At 46.0% G+C, this 19,045-nt stretch overlaps 1 protein-coding gene across 7 annotated transcripts in view; it reads left to right on the forward strand.

Moving 5' to 3' along the window:
• LOC134223105 (homeobox protein cut) overlaps positions 1–19,045 on the forward strand; it is a 716,360-nt gene that overhangs the window by 687,849 nt on the left and 9,466 nt on the right. For 5 of the 7 annotated variants that reach the window (XM_062702236.1, XM_062702237.1, XM_062702239.1 and 2 more), the window contains 2 exons: positions 104–225; positions 1,869–3,029. In XM_062702236.1, the coding sequence (XP_062558220.1) occupies positions 104–225; positions 1,869–3,029 (1,283 nt within the window). The remainder of the gene's footprint in view (positions 1–103; positions 226–1,868; positions 3,030–19,045) is intronic. The other 2 variants (XM_062702238.1, XM_062702242.1) reach the window with 1 other exon arrangement.

Here is a 19,045-nt window from a genome sequence, read left to right on the forward strand (position 1 = left end):
TTCTGTGCTTTATGTGTCAGCGTATTCTGCATGAAAGTGGCTGTAGGTCAGCGATTTCGAACATTAGACTAATGCCCTCCCTCATCCATCTCTCCGCCCACAGCATACTTCGATCGGTGGATTTGAGCTCACCGCACGACTCGAAGCAGTTCCAGGAACTGCTGCTGGAACGCACCAAAGCCCTGGCGGCTCAAACCGAAGCGATCAAATCGTCCAACTCCGAAGGTAAGCCACCCAGCGTTAGCTAATAAATCAATCTAAAAATGCATCACAATCAGACCATTTTACACAGCTGATAACATGAACCGGCGGCAATAAACATGCAACAGTTTTAATGCACACACGAATATGAGGCGGTGGCGCCATTAGGTTTTACAGCCCTCGAAGCGCCACCTTCAACGACGCGTCATGTAATCGGCAAGCTATTGATCTACTTGCAATAACAAATTACTTACCATCCGAGAAATTCCAAACAAACCGTTTAAGTGACTGCTTTTTACGCTCCGCTGTTTGTAAACAAACTGCGTCGGAGGTCCGCCGTCGCAGTTGGCAGCACTGCTGGTGCAGCGGCTAATAAATTTCTTCCAAGCGCCTCGTCGGCTCGAGCTGGAAAGAGGAACCTCGCGCCGTTAGACGTAATTATGTTTACATGTTAATGACGTGTATCTTTCCACACTTTGAGATCGATCCCAAACAGCTGGCGCACCGCCGCCGTCGCAGTCTTCGTAGCGTGCATTTTCAGTGTTGCATTTTGTTGCCGCTCACTCTTTCACTCACACAGAAACTGCCTCCAAACTGTTCCTCACCGCCCGCCGATGCAAACTCACGCGTCGCGTTTGACGTTCCATCAAAGTTTGACAATCACACACGATTGACCTCGTTTCTCCGTGTCTTACTCCTATAGGCATTCCCAGCGCCCTCGCAGTGCTATTGTTATTGTATTCCTTCATTGCTCTTTCGACACACTCTCATCATCATCATCATCACCACCACCACCACCACTCTCTACCTTCATCTCGAAGCTTCGAAAACTAGAGTATCACTTTTATTAGTTTTCAGATTTTCCCTACCCAACCACCCACCAGCTGAATCAAACGAACGCACTCACACTCGTTCATCCGCGCGGCTTTCATTCTCACATTAATAAAAAAAACTTTTTTAAATTAAACACTGAAAAATCCCACGCAGTCAGCGCCGATTGCTGCAGCGAAGCTCCAATAATAATAAAATCAAATTTTACGGAGAGCTGACGATTGTTTGGACGCAGCTATTGCTCCCCCTTCCTACCAGCGCGTTTTGTTCTGAATCGAATTGTCGAAAGAGGAAAAAAAGCAGCATCGAGAAAATCTGATTTTCCGATGCCTCACCACTGCAATTTGTGGTACCAGTTTTTAATTAAAATTTCAAATTAAAAATATCTTATCGGAGACCCGGATTTTGACGAGCCGGTGCACAATGCGCAACGCGGTCACATCTTTCGGGACTTTATTGAATTCAAATTTCTTCGGCGCGGTTTCGAGTGCATCCAAGCATGCTGTGTGCGTGGGTGCGAAATCCAGTGAACCATGCTCAGCACTTCAGTCGCTCTTACTGCCATCGACGTCGTCGTCGATGATGGAATTATTGAAATTTATGGCTTCTGTTATTGTTATTCTACGATCTCAATCTCGCGCGCGCACTTCATACAGTTCGATTTCATGGGAAAATAAACATGTTCTACACACTCTCTCCTCCGCTACCCGTCCAACTTCTGCTCTGCTGAGGCCGTTGCCTATGTGTGCTTTTTAGTTTTTGTTGTATCGTTGGAACATTGCGGAGCCTGTTAACGTGTTCCCCCTGTTCTTGCTCTTGTATGTGCCTCGTTACAGGATCCCCATCGAGCGGTCAGCCGAAGCCCGCTTCGTCGCCAGCGACGAGCAGCTGCAGCACCGCTACGAACGCCCCTCACGCTAGTAACGCTTGTAACGCTAGTAACGAGCCGCCTAATTGCATCAGCAATAGCACTGCTACCACCACCTCTAGCACTACCACTTGCAACATCAACAGTCAGAATGTCACCAACAGTAGTAGCACTAGTAGTAACGATATCATCCCTGCTCCGAGCCGGCCGGCTTCGAGTCCAACTAACGTGCCACCATCTCCGTCGGGTCCCGCTGTCCCGACCCCAACCCCGACTCCCACCGGTGGCAACAGTCTTGCTCAGCTCAACTCCTTTCTTTCGCCTGCATTGGCAAACGTTGAACAGTTTGGTTCGTTTTTGGGTGAAGAAATTGTCAGCACTTGGCGGCGTGGTTTGGAGTTGCCACCTCCCCCACCGGGATTGGCAGCCGCCGCAGCAGCCGCTGCCGCCGCCGCAGCTGCTCGCAACCATCCACAGCTACTAATGAACCATCATCCTCCCACAGATCTAACCCACCACGAGCAGGACAAAGCTAGCTCACATCATGATAACTCCTCTAGCGCTAGCACACCAATTCTACAAGACACCTCCCGCCACGACGAACACATGAACGGTGGAGGATTCACGCCAATGCGAATGTCTAAGAGTCCCCTGGAGGACAACAACAATACATTGGGACCGCTGTCGCATGCAGGCCCCGGCCTAATACAAGGCCTACCCTTCCAATTCCAAGAACGAGGCCACTTCCGGTTTGCCGAAGATCTGCAACTACCTCCGGGATCGATGGCGGGACGCCTTGGAGATTCACTCATTCCCAAGGGAGATCCCATGGAAGCAAAACTGCAGGAAATGCTTCGCTACAACATGGACAAATACGCCAATCAAAATCTGGACACCCTGCACATCTCGCGGCGAGTTCGTGAACTACTCTCAGTGCACAACATCGGGCAACGGTTGTTTGCAAAATACGTCCTCGGTCTATCACAGGGAACCGTATCCGAACTGCTCTCCAAGCCGAAGCCATGGGACAAACTCACCGAAAAGGGCCGAGACAGCTACCGAAAAATGCACGCCTGGGCGTGTGACGAGAACGCTGTCTTGTTGCTCAAGTCGCTGATCCCGAAAAAAGGTAAGTCATCGTATTACCAATCAATTTTCATATTAGGGACCATCCTTCTCCAGCTACCCAGCCTGCATCCGAACGGAATTCGAGTCCAGACTATTGCTTGAGTCATCGTACCCCGCGGGAACAAAAAGAACTGCTCGACCCGACCACTGTTATTATATAATTTTTTATTATTATCTTCATTAGGAATTGCTCCCCGGGGAACGACCGCCGAAACAATTGGTTCGTCCGACCCCTGCCGAAAAATGAAAAACAAAGTAAACTGGCTGCAATTAAAAATTTGCCATTTTTTGTTCGTTTCGCACCTGCACTCACATCATGGCGGCCTATAGGCCAACTATTCCGAAAGACGATTTTAATATTCGACGCTCAATGATATACCCCTCGTTTCGCCGTCTCGCAGTAGCCCCTCGGCGCCCGTTCAACCGAGGGGCGCAGGAGTGATTGCATTTCGTCGTTCCTGTGTGCAAGCTCAGAATGCGCCCTCGGAAGCATAAATAATATTTTATTAAAAAAGTTTGCTGCTCGGCCCGGACGGAGAAGACGATAGTCGCGGGCGTGCCTATGCTGGTTTGAGGGGCATCTCACTACAAAGTAGCTTTTCTGTCGGTACACTCTCTTCTATCCCCTCGGCTTCTTCCATCCGGGAAAAAAGCGATCCGATATGACGGTAGTCTTCGCGCATTACGGCGATGCTATTCAAACAGATCCTTCTCCGCTCGGCGAACGTTGCAGTTTTTTACCGGCTTGAGAAATTCGCTGCTCTCGTGTATGGAAAAGGGTTTCTGGTATTTATCTTTCATCGAAGAACCTTCAATTGCACTGGATGCGCTGCACAGACTCCGACCGGCGAAAGATTAATATTGAAAATTTACCAAATTGGCAGATTTTCCTCCCGAGTAGAAACAGAGACTAATGAGTGACTAAGAGTCACTCGGTGTGCTTTTGATTGCTACTTGCTTCGCCGACTGCAGCAAAACCTCCAAACAGCCGAAGCAATCCACTCGGAAGTGTTTCCAACGACTTTGATCCCACTGCTCAAAAGAATCAAAAATGCTCACCACTTGACTTTGTGCGAGAATGCGCCCGTGTACGACTTGAAAGGGCAATCATCATATTCCAGGCCTGGGTCGGTGTAAAAAAAGAACCCCTTCCCCAGGTTCGTTTGGTGGGATTGTGTAGAACGGAAAAATCTCGACTGGCAACCGAACCGGAACAGCTATTGATTCATAATTAAAATTGCATTGTTTTCCTACGCCCGGTAACTCTTCCCACGCCAACGCGGTCGTCAGAAACATCAATCCAGGCGGGAATCCGCAGACGACCGATGGAGAGAAGTCTTTGATTAATCATAAAAATCGGTTCCGCGTCGTTGGGTCCATCATCATCGTCGGTCGTCGACATTTCCGAAGCGAGGGCGAAACAACCATAATAACAGTTTGAAAACAAGTGGCGTTGTTCCTCCTACCCATTGTAAATGTCACTTTTTCACCACGAACGAAATCCATTGTTGTTTGCGTGGGTAATTATTGAACGGTTGCTTTGATCGGATTTCCGATTCAAACAATTACTCGCTCCCACTTCGTTTGATGACTTTCAAACCGACGTCGAATGATTAATAGTTCGTCCGATTAAATGCGGCTTTTTTGGGAATGACAGCCGTCAGGATAGAGCTGTCAAATTAACCGACCGAGCAAAAATTAGCCTTGCACCACTTTCACACCTTCTTGCGATTAAATATTCACCATTGAACGTAAACAGAACGAAGATTACGTCGGAGAAGGAAGGGTAAATCCTTTTGTGTTGAACATAGACTACAATCAAACTTATCTATTATTCACGAAAACAAAGGAAAGAACCGCAAATTCACATGTGCTGCCGCTCGTCGCTGTCTAGTCTTCTTTTTCAAGGAGCGATAATTATTGTCTTGAATAAATTATAGATAAAGGCAATTTATAGCGCAATCAAGACGGTTTTGGAATCCTTCGCTACTTTTCTCTACCGTTCGCGAAGCGCAAAAAATCGATTACCCCTAATCCGCTCATTAAACTTGTTTCCTATCCCCCAGTCAACTCGTTCGGAATAAAAACTCAAACATTTTCCTTCGAGACGCCTCCCTCCAAGTGTTTACATATGAAAATGAGCTCAACTCGAAGAACGCGATACCGAAATTTCGGAAAAAGCTGATTTCACGCCGCCTTCGGATCGTTGCGAGATTAAAAACTTTTGCTACGTTCGTCTCGGGTTCCGGTTCCATCGGTGCAGGCCATCAATTAATTGACGGGAGCGAGTGCGAGTGTTTGTGCACGCTCACACCCCTGCGCGCAATGAAAACAGTTCGAAACGGGAGAATCTAATTACTTTCCCCCGAATAAAAGGGGTAAAAATTTCGAAAAAGTACGAATCATTCCCGTCCGTCGCCGTCTCGGCACTGCATACCAAATGAATCGCTTAAGACGTGTGTGGTGTCCTGCCCCTAGTCGACAAGAAAAAGGCTGACTCGTCTGCAGCTCTAACGAGTCGTTTAATGATTAGTAAATATTTTTATTCTCTCCATGTGATGCCCTCCCTCTTCCGAAACCGTTCGACGGGAGTTTGGGAGAGTCTTAAGCTTCAGAAGCAGAAAATTAATGCGAATGTATCAGAATTTTAATGACGACATGGGTACCGCATAGGAAAGAATCACAAAAACTCACATCCCACCCCTGAAATCGCAGGAATGAATTTGACATTTGCCGTTTCCTATCCCCCCGGAAGCGTTCACATTGTCAGCTCATCAGCAATCATTCGGCGTGTGCGACAGACATTCACAACCGAAGATATTAAAAAGTTTTTAATAACTTTTACGCTGCAAGCAGATCAGAAAATCTTCATTGTCAGAAGTGGTTGATACGTTGGAAAGTCAAACAATCGCTATGGAAAATCTAAGAGCAAATTCGCTCCACATTGATGCAAAAACAACCTGAGAAACCAGTTCATCATGATAGCCACCGCACCATACCCGATCCCAAAGCTGGGGCAGAACTTTAAACCGAAAGAAAAACGAGAAAAATTTTCATAATCAGATTACTATCATTACTGTTCGCGTCTCTCGTCATCTCTCCGTTCCAGTTCATTGTTGGCAGCCCTGACAGCCCGTGGCTTGCTGCTTCTCGCCATGTTGTCCATCTCCACGGTGGTGGATGCAATATGCCGTTGCTACTCTGTTGCCGTGGTAACCGATGTTCAATCGAATGACAGCAGAACAATAGCTGCCAACTGGTTTGAACGAGCTCAGCGCAGCAAGCAATTCCCAAGCGTATTACCTTTCCACCCTGCTGCAGTGCTGCCAGCAGCGTATTCAATGTCTTTTATTTGAATTTTTCCACCTCCACCACCCGATGCCATCCGGATAGTAGCTGCGCAGTCATTATGTGGCAAGCTTTTGATTGAGGTAAAACGATCTATGAATGGAGCGAAAGCACGATAAAGCCAGCGAGTAGAAGCGACATGACAAGATCACATAATAATTGCGCGAATTCGTCATTTATCTTACGCTGTGACGGCCATCATGCAGCACATCGCCATTTTGCATCTACCCTAGAGAGGCAACCATCTGTCAAACTAGTTTAATCCGATTAGGCACGGGTAACCATTGGGGGGAAATAAAACTCCAGCGTGGCCCACAGAGCGGATAGATTCATCGATTTGTTCGACTGTACCGGGTCCTCACTTGGTAATGGGGACCGATTCGGTCGTTAATTGCAGTAATAGTTCAACCTCTTAAGCCGGGGTTAGCTCTTGAAAAGTTCAGAATTTATCTTCCGATAATTCAAAATTAATTGCGTTCGATAATTTTTCCGGGTTCCGGACAGCGCCAGAACGAGGTGTAATTACGAGTCGAAATTCCTACCCCCTCATCACTGACTTGTAGAACGATTTACGATAGTGGCTTAAACCCTTCGACCTCTTGGTATTATACTCTTCCCGTTACAAACTATCGCCTCTGCTGAAAGCCGCTTCCAATCCCCCCCTCCGCATGTTGGTCTCAGCGAGCAGATAAAGATGTACACACACCAAAAGTTGTACGACACAGGAAGGTCAGTGCCCCATCCTCCACCGGCTGGCTGCTCACTTCTCGATGGCAGCAGTTTAAAAAGTTGCTCCTTTTTCGGACCGGTCAGTAGCCTCGTTCCACTTTCCCGAATACAAACACACAGAGGGAATCAAGGTTACCGCTGGAGAGCACTTCCTAGTGTCATTTTCATAATGACGATGATGTTTCCTATCCCCCTTCTTTCTGTCAACGCGGGCGGATAGTCACTTTGGCATTTAACCTCCTCTCTAAAATGAAGACATCACTCGTCGGTTTCGCTTCTGAAGAGACGGTCGTCTGTGAATGGCGAAAGAGAAGGAGATGACAGAGGTCGAACAGTTTAGTCTGGCTCCAGTCCAGGAGTTAATTGCACGATAATAAATCATCCTATGTCCTATCCCTCATTTATCGGCACGGAGCTCTCATCAATTGCCCTTTGATTTACGCCTCCCTACCTCAATCATGGCCGCCGAAAAAAGACTAAAATTTATTATTTTTCCATCCGAGAAACGAATCCCCGAAACGATCAAACAATTTTCAAGCTCAATGAAAATTTGCTTCCCCCGAAATTGGATTTATTTGATTTTTATTAAACCCCGTGGTAGAGCTCACATTCGACATACGGGAAGTGGCCTTTTTTTCCTCTTTCCCGCGCTCTGATTAATCATTCCGCATTTGTTTCCCCTTCAATGGATCGCGCAGGGCGGACTATGCGGAGAACCGGTTACGATGTAAAACCAGCAAAAATAAAGAGCACATTCTTTCCCCCCGGAGGGCACTCGAATTATGACCAATTACTCATAACCTCTCTTTCTTTGTTGTGAGGCGGCCCCATCATCATCCCTCATCCATCGCGCGCGCGATCCGTCTCAGCATCGGCGAACCTCCGGCGTCAGGTGCCGGCCCTACCAGAGCCAGGGTTCAAAGATGGCCGTCCGGATCAATAATAAAATAAGTTGATTTTCGTCAATGATGGATTCAGCAGTTAGGGTCTGTTCACAAATTACGTAACGCAAAAATCCGAGTTTTTGACCCCCTCCCTCCCCTTCGTAACAAAAAGTAACATTTTTGGCACCCCCTCCCTCCCCCATGTAACGCGTAACTGTGAAAATTTTGAAGGCAGATTTTTTTTCCTTCCTTGAACCATTGGGGTTTTGGTATTTTTTGAACTCTGTTTAGAATAGGGACGGCACATGATCAAAAATCAAGGATATCAACAATGCAGCTAGTAGAAACGAATATAGAATTTGGGATCATAACCATTTACATGTTTTTGCGGAGCTGTGGTGTCGAGAAATACAACATTCGCTTGGTATTTTTACGCATATCAGTCCCGCTATGTCAGCATGCTTGATTTCGATAATGACTAACATACGATAACGATAAACAGCAATTACTTCAATCAGTTATTAAAAAAAGACATTCAAATAAATTTTTATTCGCGTTATGCATAACATTTGGTAGTACCCACCCCCTCCCCCACCTTTTAGTGTAACAAAGTATAACGCAAGTTGGACCTCCCCCCTCCCCCCAGAAGCGTTACGTAATTTGTGAACAGACCCTTAGTGTTTCGGGATGTAATGTTGGCCTATGGCAAATGTAATTCACTTCAGGTGAAACTCAGTAGAATCCAATTTTAAAATGAAAAAAATAATTATCGATTGTTTAGATAAAATATTTTTTGATATTTGTGTCATCAAAAAGCTATTATGATAGCCGTTTTTCAACTTTGACGCGTTTATTGTCTCTAGCTTGGAAAAGTTTACAACTATCGTAATCGATGGGCGATTCAACATGCAAATTAACTAAGACCTTTCTTTGCATGCTGTGGATTTTGAAGCATGCATCTATGAGTGTATTGCAGGATTTGTTTATGATGCTGATGGAACAACTTTGTAACGTTCGTTTCGATAATTCAAATCGAAATTCTTGTCAAGAGTTGCATATTGAAGAACTGCAAATGTAAGAACGATCTACCCTATTTAGTGAATCTTTGCGACAAAAGCGATCCATGAATCAAACCGGACGATTATTGTCGCGGTGCTTTAATAATAGCGAATGATGAAAACGAGAGTGGATCCTCCTCTTCCTTTCAACCACCACGACGATGACAATGAAGAGCTGCCGGGCCGGTTGCTGGAAGACGTGTGTAGGTGTTTCACGCGACGACGACGACGACGGCGGTGACCTCCGCACAAGTCCGATGCTCCGGATTCGGGACGCATCGCCAAATATACGACACTTTCGCCGCGGACAGTGATGGTGATTTTCATTTTGTCACGATGCCGTGAACATTAGCCTAAATCAAACGGAAATGTATAAAGCGTTTAAAGCCGCCAAGGACGACGGAGACGGCAGTCGTTTGTTGTTTGATGTTTGACACACACGTTGCGGTTGGTGGGAGCAGACAAATGGCGATCAAACAACGCCCACCCGTAATTGGAACGCATGTTATTGCTTTCGGAGAGTGTCTCGGCCGTTAATGTCTCGAGCTGCGGAATATGGGACGGATCGAGTATTGTAATTTAGTAACACTGGAATTGGGTGGACATTTGGTTGGAAAAGTGTCTGAACCGTTAAATGATGATGATCAACTTTTCCTCAAGCGATTGTGGAGTGTCGTTATTAAAATTTAATATTTCATAGAGGTCAACTGCATTTGAGTCACTCTATTTGCCAAAATCAGTACTTGATTACGCCAAAATAATTTGTTATAAATTCACTGCTGAGTTGGCCTTATGTACTCTGCAAGAAGAAAAAACACATTAATAAAACTAAACTTCTCGAGCATTTGTGTTCTTTCTAAGCAACAAGAATGTCATACTCCTTTTGGGGATTCAAAAAAATGTTTACGGAAAAAAACTATCACATTCGGGCGTCTCATTACGCAGAATTGTGATCATTGTGGTCCACAATAACACCATTTACCTTGCGAGCGTCCCACCAATGCAGAGAAACAAGCTCTTGAATGCAGGCGCCTTACCAACCCCAAGCATATACTCTTGAATGTGGGTGTCCTACCTCTCTAAATTTGGATCAAGCTGATCCACAATAACATTATTCTTCTTGCGGGTGTCCCTCAAATACAGAAAAAGAAACACTTGATCGTGGGCGTCTCACCACGCAGAGTTGTGATCCATTCGTCTCACAATACCACCAATCTTCTTGTAGACGTCCCACCAGCGCAGAGGAAGAAACTCTTGAATGCGGACGTTCCACCGCGCAGAATTGTTATCCATCAGATCCACAATAACACCATTCTTCTTACTAGCGTCCCATCAGCTTAGAAGAGGAAAACTCTTGAATTCAGGCATCCCAAAGAATTGCGATCAATCCAATCCACATTCGCACCATTCTTCTTATGAGTGTCACATCAATCTAGATGAAGAAACTCTTCAATGCGGGTGTCCTACTCCGCAGAATTGGGATGCATCAGATCCACAATAACACCATTCTTCTTGCTCTCACCAACGCAGAGGAAGAGACTCTTGAATGCGGGAAGTCCACCACGCAGAATTGTGATCAATCCTTCCAACAATTACATCATTCTTTTTACGAGCGTCTTACTAACGCAGAGAAAGGAACAACATCGGATCCACAAACCACAATAACAACGTGGAGGAGGAAAATTCTTGAATGCGGGTGTCCCACCACACAGAATTGTGTTCCATCAACACAAAGGAAGAAACACCTGAATTTGGGTGTCCCATTTCGCAAAATTGTGATCAATTGAATCCGCAACAAAACCATTCTTTTTGCGGGCGCCCCACGAACACAAAGAAAGTTACTCTTGAATGCGAACGTCCTACCACGCAGAATTGTGATCCATTCGTCTCCACTAATGTAATGTAATGAAGAAACTCTAGAATGCGAAAGTCTCACGACGCAAAATTGTGATCAATCAGATTCACAAAAACACCATTCTTTTTGTGGACATCCCACCAACACAAAGAAGAAACGCTTGAATCTGGGTGTCCCACTTGATTAATCCGATCCATAAAAACACCATTCTTCGTGCGGGTGTCCCACAAATGCAAAAGAAGAAACTCTCAAATGCGTGCATCCCATTACTCAGAATTTTGATCAATCCGATCCACAATACCATCATTCTTCTTGTGAGGATGATTGACTGAGATTGACTGACTCCAAATGTGTATCTTATACGATGGGTGCTATGATCTGTTATGTGGCTGAGAAACAGAGAAATGTTAGGCGTGTTCATGTTATAGGTCTGTCCATGCCACACAGGTTACTGTTCCCGTTCCGATTCTTCAAATTTTGACGGGAAAGGTCAATCATTTATTAATGAAATGCCATAAAATATTTTCAATCGATATAAATAAACAATGATAGGGAATTCTAAATCCAATTGTAATAAACGTGTGGATTACTGTGGAATACTTTTCAGAATTCTGCGAAGCAAAAGAGGTTTATTATTGGAGTTCGAAGTATAAAGTTATGATAGGCAAACATCTTGAAGACTTCCAAAAATTGCGATAAAAATTTTATTCTAAATAATCCTACATGACGGTTACTGCTGCTTGTAGAAATGGATACCAGTTTGTAACAATCTCAAGGGATTTAGGAATCATCGAACACATTTGCGCACAATGTCTTATAATGTAATCACATTATACTCAAATTGTTCGCCTGAATCGCCATAACTTCAGATTCATATAAATGTCTGCAGGTGGAATTTGACGCTACCATTCCTAAGCTCTTCCCCCCATTAACCCACATTAAAATGGGAGATGCAAAATCGGCCAATCGATTACGGCATTGGGACACGAACCGGAAAAGAATTGATTTTTCTTTTCCGAACTCGAATGACTTTGAAACTTTCCTCACCTCGGACCACCAACCGTCTCCCTTCCAACCAATCAAAAAATAAGTATTTATTTTAAACACTGTCGAACTTGTTTCCGGTTTTCCCAACTCCCTCCCCCCGGCTAACGATGCCAAAGAAAAAAAAACACGAAACTTAGGCCCATATTTAGGTTAAGAATGTGACGATCAAGGAAAACGACTTCGCCCCAAAACAGTTCTCGCTCGACCAAATCGGTCGCAACCATCGAGCATCAAATGTCAAAGTGACATTTACCTACCTCGGATAGCTAGCCCGTGTGCTGGCTTGCGCTAGATTGTTGCAAAATAGCGCTCGTGATTAAATTATCGGTGACCAATGGGTGTGTTTGGTTTGGCTCAGAAGCTCATCCACAAATCGCAAATTTCGATTCCCGTTTCGTTGCCGCCGCCGCCGCCGTTTCAGTCAGTCAGTGCAACGAAGGGGGAGTTTGTTTGTTCGGATGACATTATTTACGACACGCGCTCGGCCCTCTCTCGGGCCGGTTTTCCGCCACTTCGCGACGTCGACGTCGCATCAGTTCTGCATGGTGGGCGCGAGAACAAATGGTAGGGAACCTCCTTGGTAGCGATGGGAGCCTAATTTTAGAACCGAACATCGTCCGCGTTGTGTTGCAAGCGAATTGTAGTCACATAGTCGCGGCGCGGCGAAGAATGTATTAATTAGATTAAAGATCAGTGCTAATGTGTAATTATTTTCGGTTCTTGGGAGGGAATGGCAGCCGGAGAGTGAAAGGGCAGTTGATCTTTGCGAAATAACAGCTGCAATGGGAGGAACCTAACTCAATCAAGGAGCCGTTGCGAAACGGCTTGCTAAGACTTCCTCGCCTTGAGGGGGCACTAATTAAAAGTTTGCCTCGTTCCCGTTAGGGGAGAGGGATAGGACAGTGCGGATGATGCGTGTGCGATGCACCTGGAATTTTTCATTATGCGCCCCAGGAACCGGAAAAGTGCAACCGGATCGGAAAACGATGGAAAATGTGACAAAGCACGGATTGTTGGAGAAAACTTTCCCTAGGGCTTCCTTCGTCTTGAACGAAGGAAGAAACTGCAGTGTTCCATCTTTCCAACCGGAAGAAATGCGTGACAGGGTTCGATTCGCTCTCGTCCGGGCGGATTGTGGAGAAACCGCTCTGCACTTGTTAATAAATTAATTTTCCAGCGACAAAAACTTGAAGGAAACTTGATCCGTTCCCTGTTTCCAGTAGTACTGCTGCTGCCGCCACCAACAGTTTTGTGCAATAAATAATTTCCATAAATGTGCAATAATACTTGAAATACTGCCCCGAAGAATAGGAACTGGGCGATATAGTTTTTAGCGAACAATTTGCATGCATTAATAAGTGCTTCTGCCGGGCTAGGAAAACAAACACGCCCCCAAGAATCGAGGTTTCCGCCGTCTCACATGTAGATATCGAATGGCGTATACAAAGCTGGATTTCGCCAGAAAGGGAGACGGAAAGTCCCAGCAAAATGATTATTAATTTGTTTATTGTCCTCATTATTCCCAATTTATTTACGGCTGCAACCGGTAGCCAGAACCGTTTGCCTCCCATTTGAGGTGGGGGCACCGGCAGCAGCGGAGGTAGCGGCTCCGGGTGGTTATGATTTATGACCAATCGGCTATCGTTTCTTTCGCTAGTTGTAATTATGCTTTATGGCACTGCAGAAGTCTGTGTGGTGTGCGACGATGGCATAAAATTAAATCGCGCTGCGATTATTATTTGCTTTCTTAACTAGTGGGGGCCAATAACCAAACAAGGTCCCCTCCGGTTTGACAAGCTCAGCGCGATAACGGCGGTGCTCAAAAGCATTTAATCATTCCATCAAATCACCACACGTCACATGTCAATGTAAACCATAGTAGTCTAATTAAAAGACGAACAACACTCCAATGGACGCCATCTTGCGGGGCGATTTCCGATAATCAGAGTAGCCCCCAAACGGGGGAATCTCCTCCGAATGGAAACCAAGGCCATCATCTGCGATTCACGATGGCTGGTCAGCTCATCGCCGACTGACACGCGATTGTTGTTTTATTTGCTACTGTTGTTGTTGTTATTGTTTATTTATTCACAACGACTTTCGGACCTCGCGGTTGATGCTAACGTGCTTGCCCGCTCATAACAGAAGGCAGACAAAGCCAGACAAACAGTTGCCGCCTGTACATCACTCGCCGCCGTTGTCGTCATCGTCACCGGTGGTGGTTGTTTTCATATTTAAATACTTACCGACCGACGAGCACGTGGTAGGAGGGTACGCGAAGCACAAGAAAGTGTAATGTGCGGGTTGCGTTAGCGCGAGCCACGGTAGAGTCCAGCTAATGGGCCTCAGTAACGGAATCGGATCATTTTCCCGCGCGATAACTGATCGGTCGCGCTCGGATTATGGGCTGATTAGGAACTGTCCCTCCCCTTATTGGAAGCCCTGTCAACTCCTGATTAGCTCATTGGTGTTCTGCTGGATCGACGTACCCATGCAACAGATTTCACTTCCATCTAATCAGCCTTTTTAAAAAGTTGATTGGAGCACTCTTCCCCTCACTTCTCATCGCCAATGCCAAATAAATTACAAGCAAATCACCGCACTCTGATTGACTCGTCAAACATAATTATCGACGGCGAACAGAAAAATGTTCATCATTACATCCAAGAAGGCCGCGAGCCATCGAACCCGCCGCCGGCTTCCCCATCCATTCGCTCTCTTCATCGATAATAACCGCGCCGCCGAACTGTCAGAATGTACGCGCCGCCTTCTATTGGCATCGCTGGTCGTGGCCGGCACCACCACAACGGAGAGCAGATTTATTTGCTATTAATACACCCGCGGGCTCTTCATCTTGCTGCGACCGCGAACAGCAAAGAATCAAACCGGATGGAAGAAAAATGACAAGCCATTTGTTGTTGTGGTGCGGCGGCGGCGGCGTCGACGAGATTGAATTGGGCGTCTGCGTCGCCAACGGCGACCGATTTTAAATCTTTGCGCTTCGCCATATTGATTGATGTTTGAACACGTGCCCGTGTTCGAACGGATCAGCCTTCGACTGTGACCGGCGGCGGCAACGGCGGCGCCTGCGAACGTAGTCCTCATTTAATTAACAAATCGTTAAAAAATCATTTTCCTCCTCGCGATACCAATCGAATCGCTATAAAGTTCGCCCGAGGGGTACCGCGATGCTGGAGGTGAAATTGTGTAATTATTACTCACCAATTGACAGGCCCGTCACACGAGTCGCACCAGCAAGTAACCGATCCAGAAGTGGGCGCTTCGTTTGCAGAATTTAATGAGATGCGTCCTACGATCGAAGATGGTGGTCTACTCCGAATGGCGAATGGCTATGTGAATTCGGACCGGAATCTATTTCAGCTGTCAAAATTTGTGACGAGTTGTCAGTCATTCGGGACGCGCCCGTCGCTTGCTTTCTCACTCATTCAATCGGTTCGCCGGCGGTTCGGCAGTTGAATGAGGATTATATTTATATAAATTGTAAATTTTTGAAATGCAATGATCATTTCGAATTGACACCTCATTAAGTTTTATCGTAGGTTTCCGTTTTTCGCACACAGTGAAAGTAATGCATCGCCGACAGCGAGAGGTACGGATTGTGATTATTACTAAATTATTTTTATTGCTGGCCGCTCCTCGGCCGCCCTGCATCTAATAGGCCGGTCATCGCTGGCCAGTGCCTCGACGCAGTCAGAATTTATTCAAAATTTGCAAATTTGGTGACAACGAGGTGCGAGAACGTGCTCCTGCCATTAATAATGGGGCGTCATTAGGAGCAGGCAATCAGCTGGCTTTAATTATAGCGATGATGAAATAATTTAGAATTTTGTAATAATTAAAACTGATTTCGGCTGCAGTTGCACCAGCAGCTGGCAATGGCTCGAATCGAATGTCGGTTGCAATTAAATGCCCCGCTTAAGTGCGATGCCGGTCCCGCTTGCTGGGATTAGTGACGCGAGGTGGCGCTTCACTTTAATTAGCGACCCGAAATTGGCAGAGGGGTGACACGTCGGAATCTTCCGAATCGCACGCACCGAATTCTTCGACTCGCACTTGGGAATGCCCGGATCCGCGCACCGAGTTATGGTAATTGGGCGGATCTGCATGGATTTATGCGCCCCTTGAGGGGAGCGATCCGCGTGACAATAAGACAATGAGTGATTTTGGGCGCCCGGAAATCCTCCACCTGTCATCTCGAAGGAATTTATTGCACACCGATGGGAAAAATCTCATAAATTTTGTATTGACAACAAGGCTTTGCGAGGATTTCCCGCAATTCGACCCCCCTAAGAGTGAAAACGCAGCCGAACCGAATTAAATTTCTCCTCATTTCTATTTATCATATTTATCCACTTTCTTTGATATTGTCTACTCCCTCCCCCCCTGTCGCGACGAGGTGTAGGAACGCGAATATTATTATTAATCTTGTACCGAGCGGGCTGTTTATTACCTCAAAGTTTTTTGCCCCCCTCCTCTGCCACGCCGAAGAACAGAACGGAGAGCTGCGACGTTCCTATAGCAAGGGGGCCCATAAAGTAATGCACCTTTGGCCCGGAAAATTTTCCCGAACTCGGTTCACTGACAGTGCGTACGTTTGCGATCATATATGCTAATATTCGCCTTTCATCGGCAGTAAAATGCTCGGGAAATTCGGGAAAGTATCTTAGATGCAATCTAATAAAGCGAAGGCGAATCCTGGGGAGGGGCGACAGGAAGTTATAAATATCGCGGGATACACGTTATTTATTTTGTTCTTCGGCTTTGCGGGATCCGAGGGGTAGGAATGTCACCCTCTTGATGCGCGCAAAAATTGACGGAATCGACGTTCGCCGCAGGCAAGATGAAATATTCTCAATATTTGTTTTAATACCCGTGACCGTGCGGGGTGGAATTTATTTGATTTTTCATGTCCCCTGTCAACGTTTATTGAAATGTAAACAACGGTCTTCCAGGTCGTTGTCGATGGAATCCGCACTTTGCCCTAATCAATGATTAATGCCATGTAATCAATTATTGTTACATCACAGAAAAGTGCGTAGCAGCGTGCTCTTTGAAAGTTGGCGTTCCTGCGAAAAAGCGTGGATTATGATTTATGGAGTGTGCCAATGGCGCTAGTGTACGTCATATTTCAGAGCCACGCCGCGCGCTTGTGATCCCTGTTTTGACAGGTGAGGGGAACGACACTCGTCCGTCAGCCGTTCGTTGACACGATCGCGATTTCGATTTTAATTAGTGCGAATATTTACCACTGCTGTTACTGATGATGCTCCGATCCAAGGACCGATTTCATCGAAATGTTATTAACCTGACGCACAAACGGGCTATAAGACGCAGCGCAACGGAAAAAGCATACGAAATTCGGAAAATTAATATCGAATTTTCCTGATGTGGCGAGACGGCGAGCGAACAAACGGATCGCTTCATAGCGAGCGAGCAAAAACAGACAAAATCGAACTTATGAATGCATGTTGGGAATAATTAATTCGACTGCGAGCGGCGCAAACGGCGGTGACTCTTCGACGGAGCTGTCATCCGCGGACGTGAAGCAGAATGATCCAAGTAGGCGGGGGATAGGAAAGTGCAAGACGACACCGACTCCTCAGAAGCGCTCGTACAAAGCGCCTGGAACGGTGCCACCGAGACACGAAATTGACATCGAAACGCAAATGTGACAATATATTTATAATCTTGTTTTTATTGAAATGTGCGTATCGAGCGAGCAGGAGCGTCCTAATAGACCCGTTTTATGCGTGCCTAACAAGAACTGTGACGAAGCACTTGCTTGTTCAGGGGAAGATTTACAACTACTGCCGGAGAAAGTGTGCGCCTTTCGCCGTTCTAAACAATCACGGCAGTCGGATTCTTGCCACTTAGCCAAATTATTTTCGATATTTTATATGTCCTCCCCGTCGCATCATCCCGCGTGACACATCAAATGTCACTCTCGTCTGATGCGCTGAGTGCGGACCGGCGGCGACTACTTGGATATTGGCATTCACATACGAAGAGCACGCCATTACTACATTGAAGGCCTCTATTATAAATTTTGTATCAATGTTATAAATAAACTGTTTCCCTAGCATGCGTTCGCGAAAAAAACGTGGTTAGACGGGCGCGAGACGCAAATGTCACACGAGGCGAAGACGACCGCGCGGCGGCGTGCGATAAAAGTATTTACAATGGAATGTTTTCTTCTGCGTTGACACTTGGCTGACTGGGGCCTGATGCCGGCAGGTCGATCGAGGTAGGCCGGGGATCACATTGCTGAGGTTTGCAAACATTCGGTCGTCCCCAGTAGCACAGTATGGCAAATAAGATCAAAGATTAAAAATCTGTCCTTTCACATTATTGCCGTTAATTAAAATGAGTTACATTTTCTTTTCCCGGCAGTGCATTCGGTTGGCGGGAATTGGTTGTTTTGGTTGCACGGTCGGGCCAGTTCGAGGCGAGTGGTGCATCTTTTTCTCGGTAAAATGTGCAACGTCGCCTGCTGTGCATCGGTGTTGATGGCACTCGTGTTATTCAGGGTGCTGCAATATGTTACTTTCCGACACGCGGCTTGCGCCAATTAATTGGGCAATGGCTGTGGAGTCTTTTGATCGAAGAAATTGGTTTGTATCTGCGAGAGACATTGTGTTGGGTATAATGAAGCAACTAAATCCAAATGCAATTCGATTCTTTAGAACGATGGAAGAAGAGCCGTTCGGCCAAAAGTTGTTTGGCCAAATATGCCATTTGGCAAAATAATAACACCAGACCACAACTAATGAGGCCGAGAGTCATTTGCAGGAAGCACATATGGCTGAAAAAACGTTCGGCAGAAGTGGTCATTTGGCCGAAAAAGTCGTTTGCCCGAAAAGGTTATTTGGCCGAAAACGCAAAACGAATATGATGTTTGGCAGTAAGGGCCATTTGGCCGAAAATGTTTAGCAACAGGTCATATAGCTGAAAAATTGGTTTCGCCAAATAGGCCATTTGGTAGAAAATGCCGTTAAGCAAAAAATGGTAGTTGGCAAAAAAGGCCATTTGGCCGAACGGGTCATATGGCCAAAAATATCGTTTGGCAAAAAACGGA

The sequence above is a fragment of the Armigeres subalbatus genome, chromosome 3, assembly GCF_024139115.2.
Source record: "Armigeres subalbatus isolate Guangzhou_Male chromosome 3, GZ_Asu_2, whole genome shotgun sequence".
Classification (NCBI taxonomy): domain Eukaryota; kingdom Metazoa; phylum Arthropoda; class Insecta; order Diptera; family Culicidae; genus Armigeres; species Armigeres subalbatus.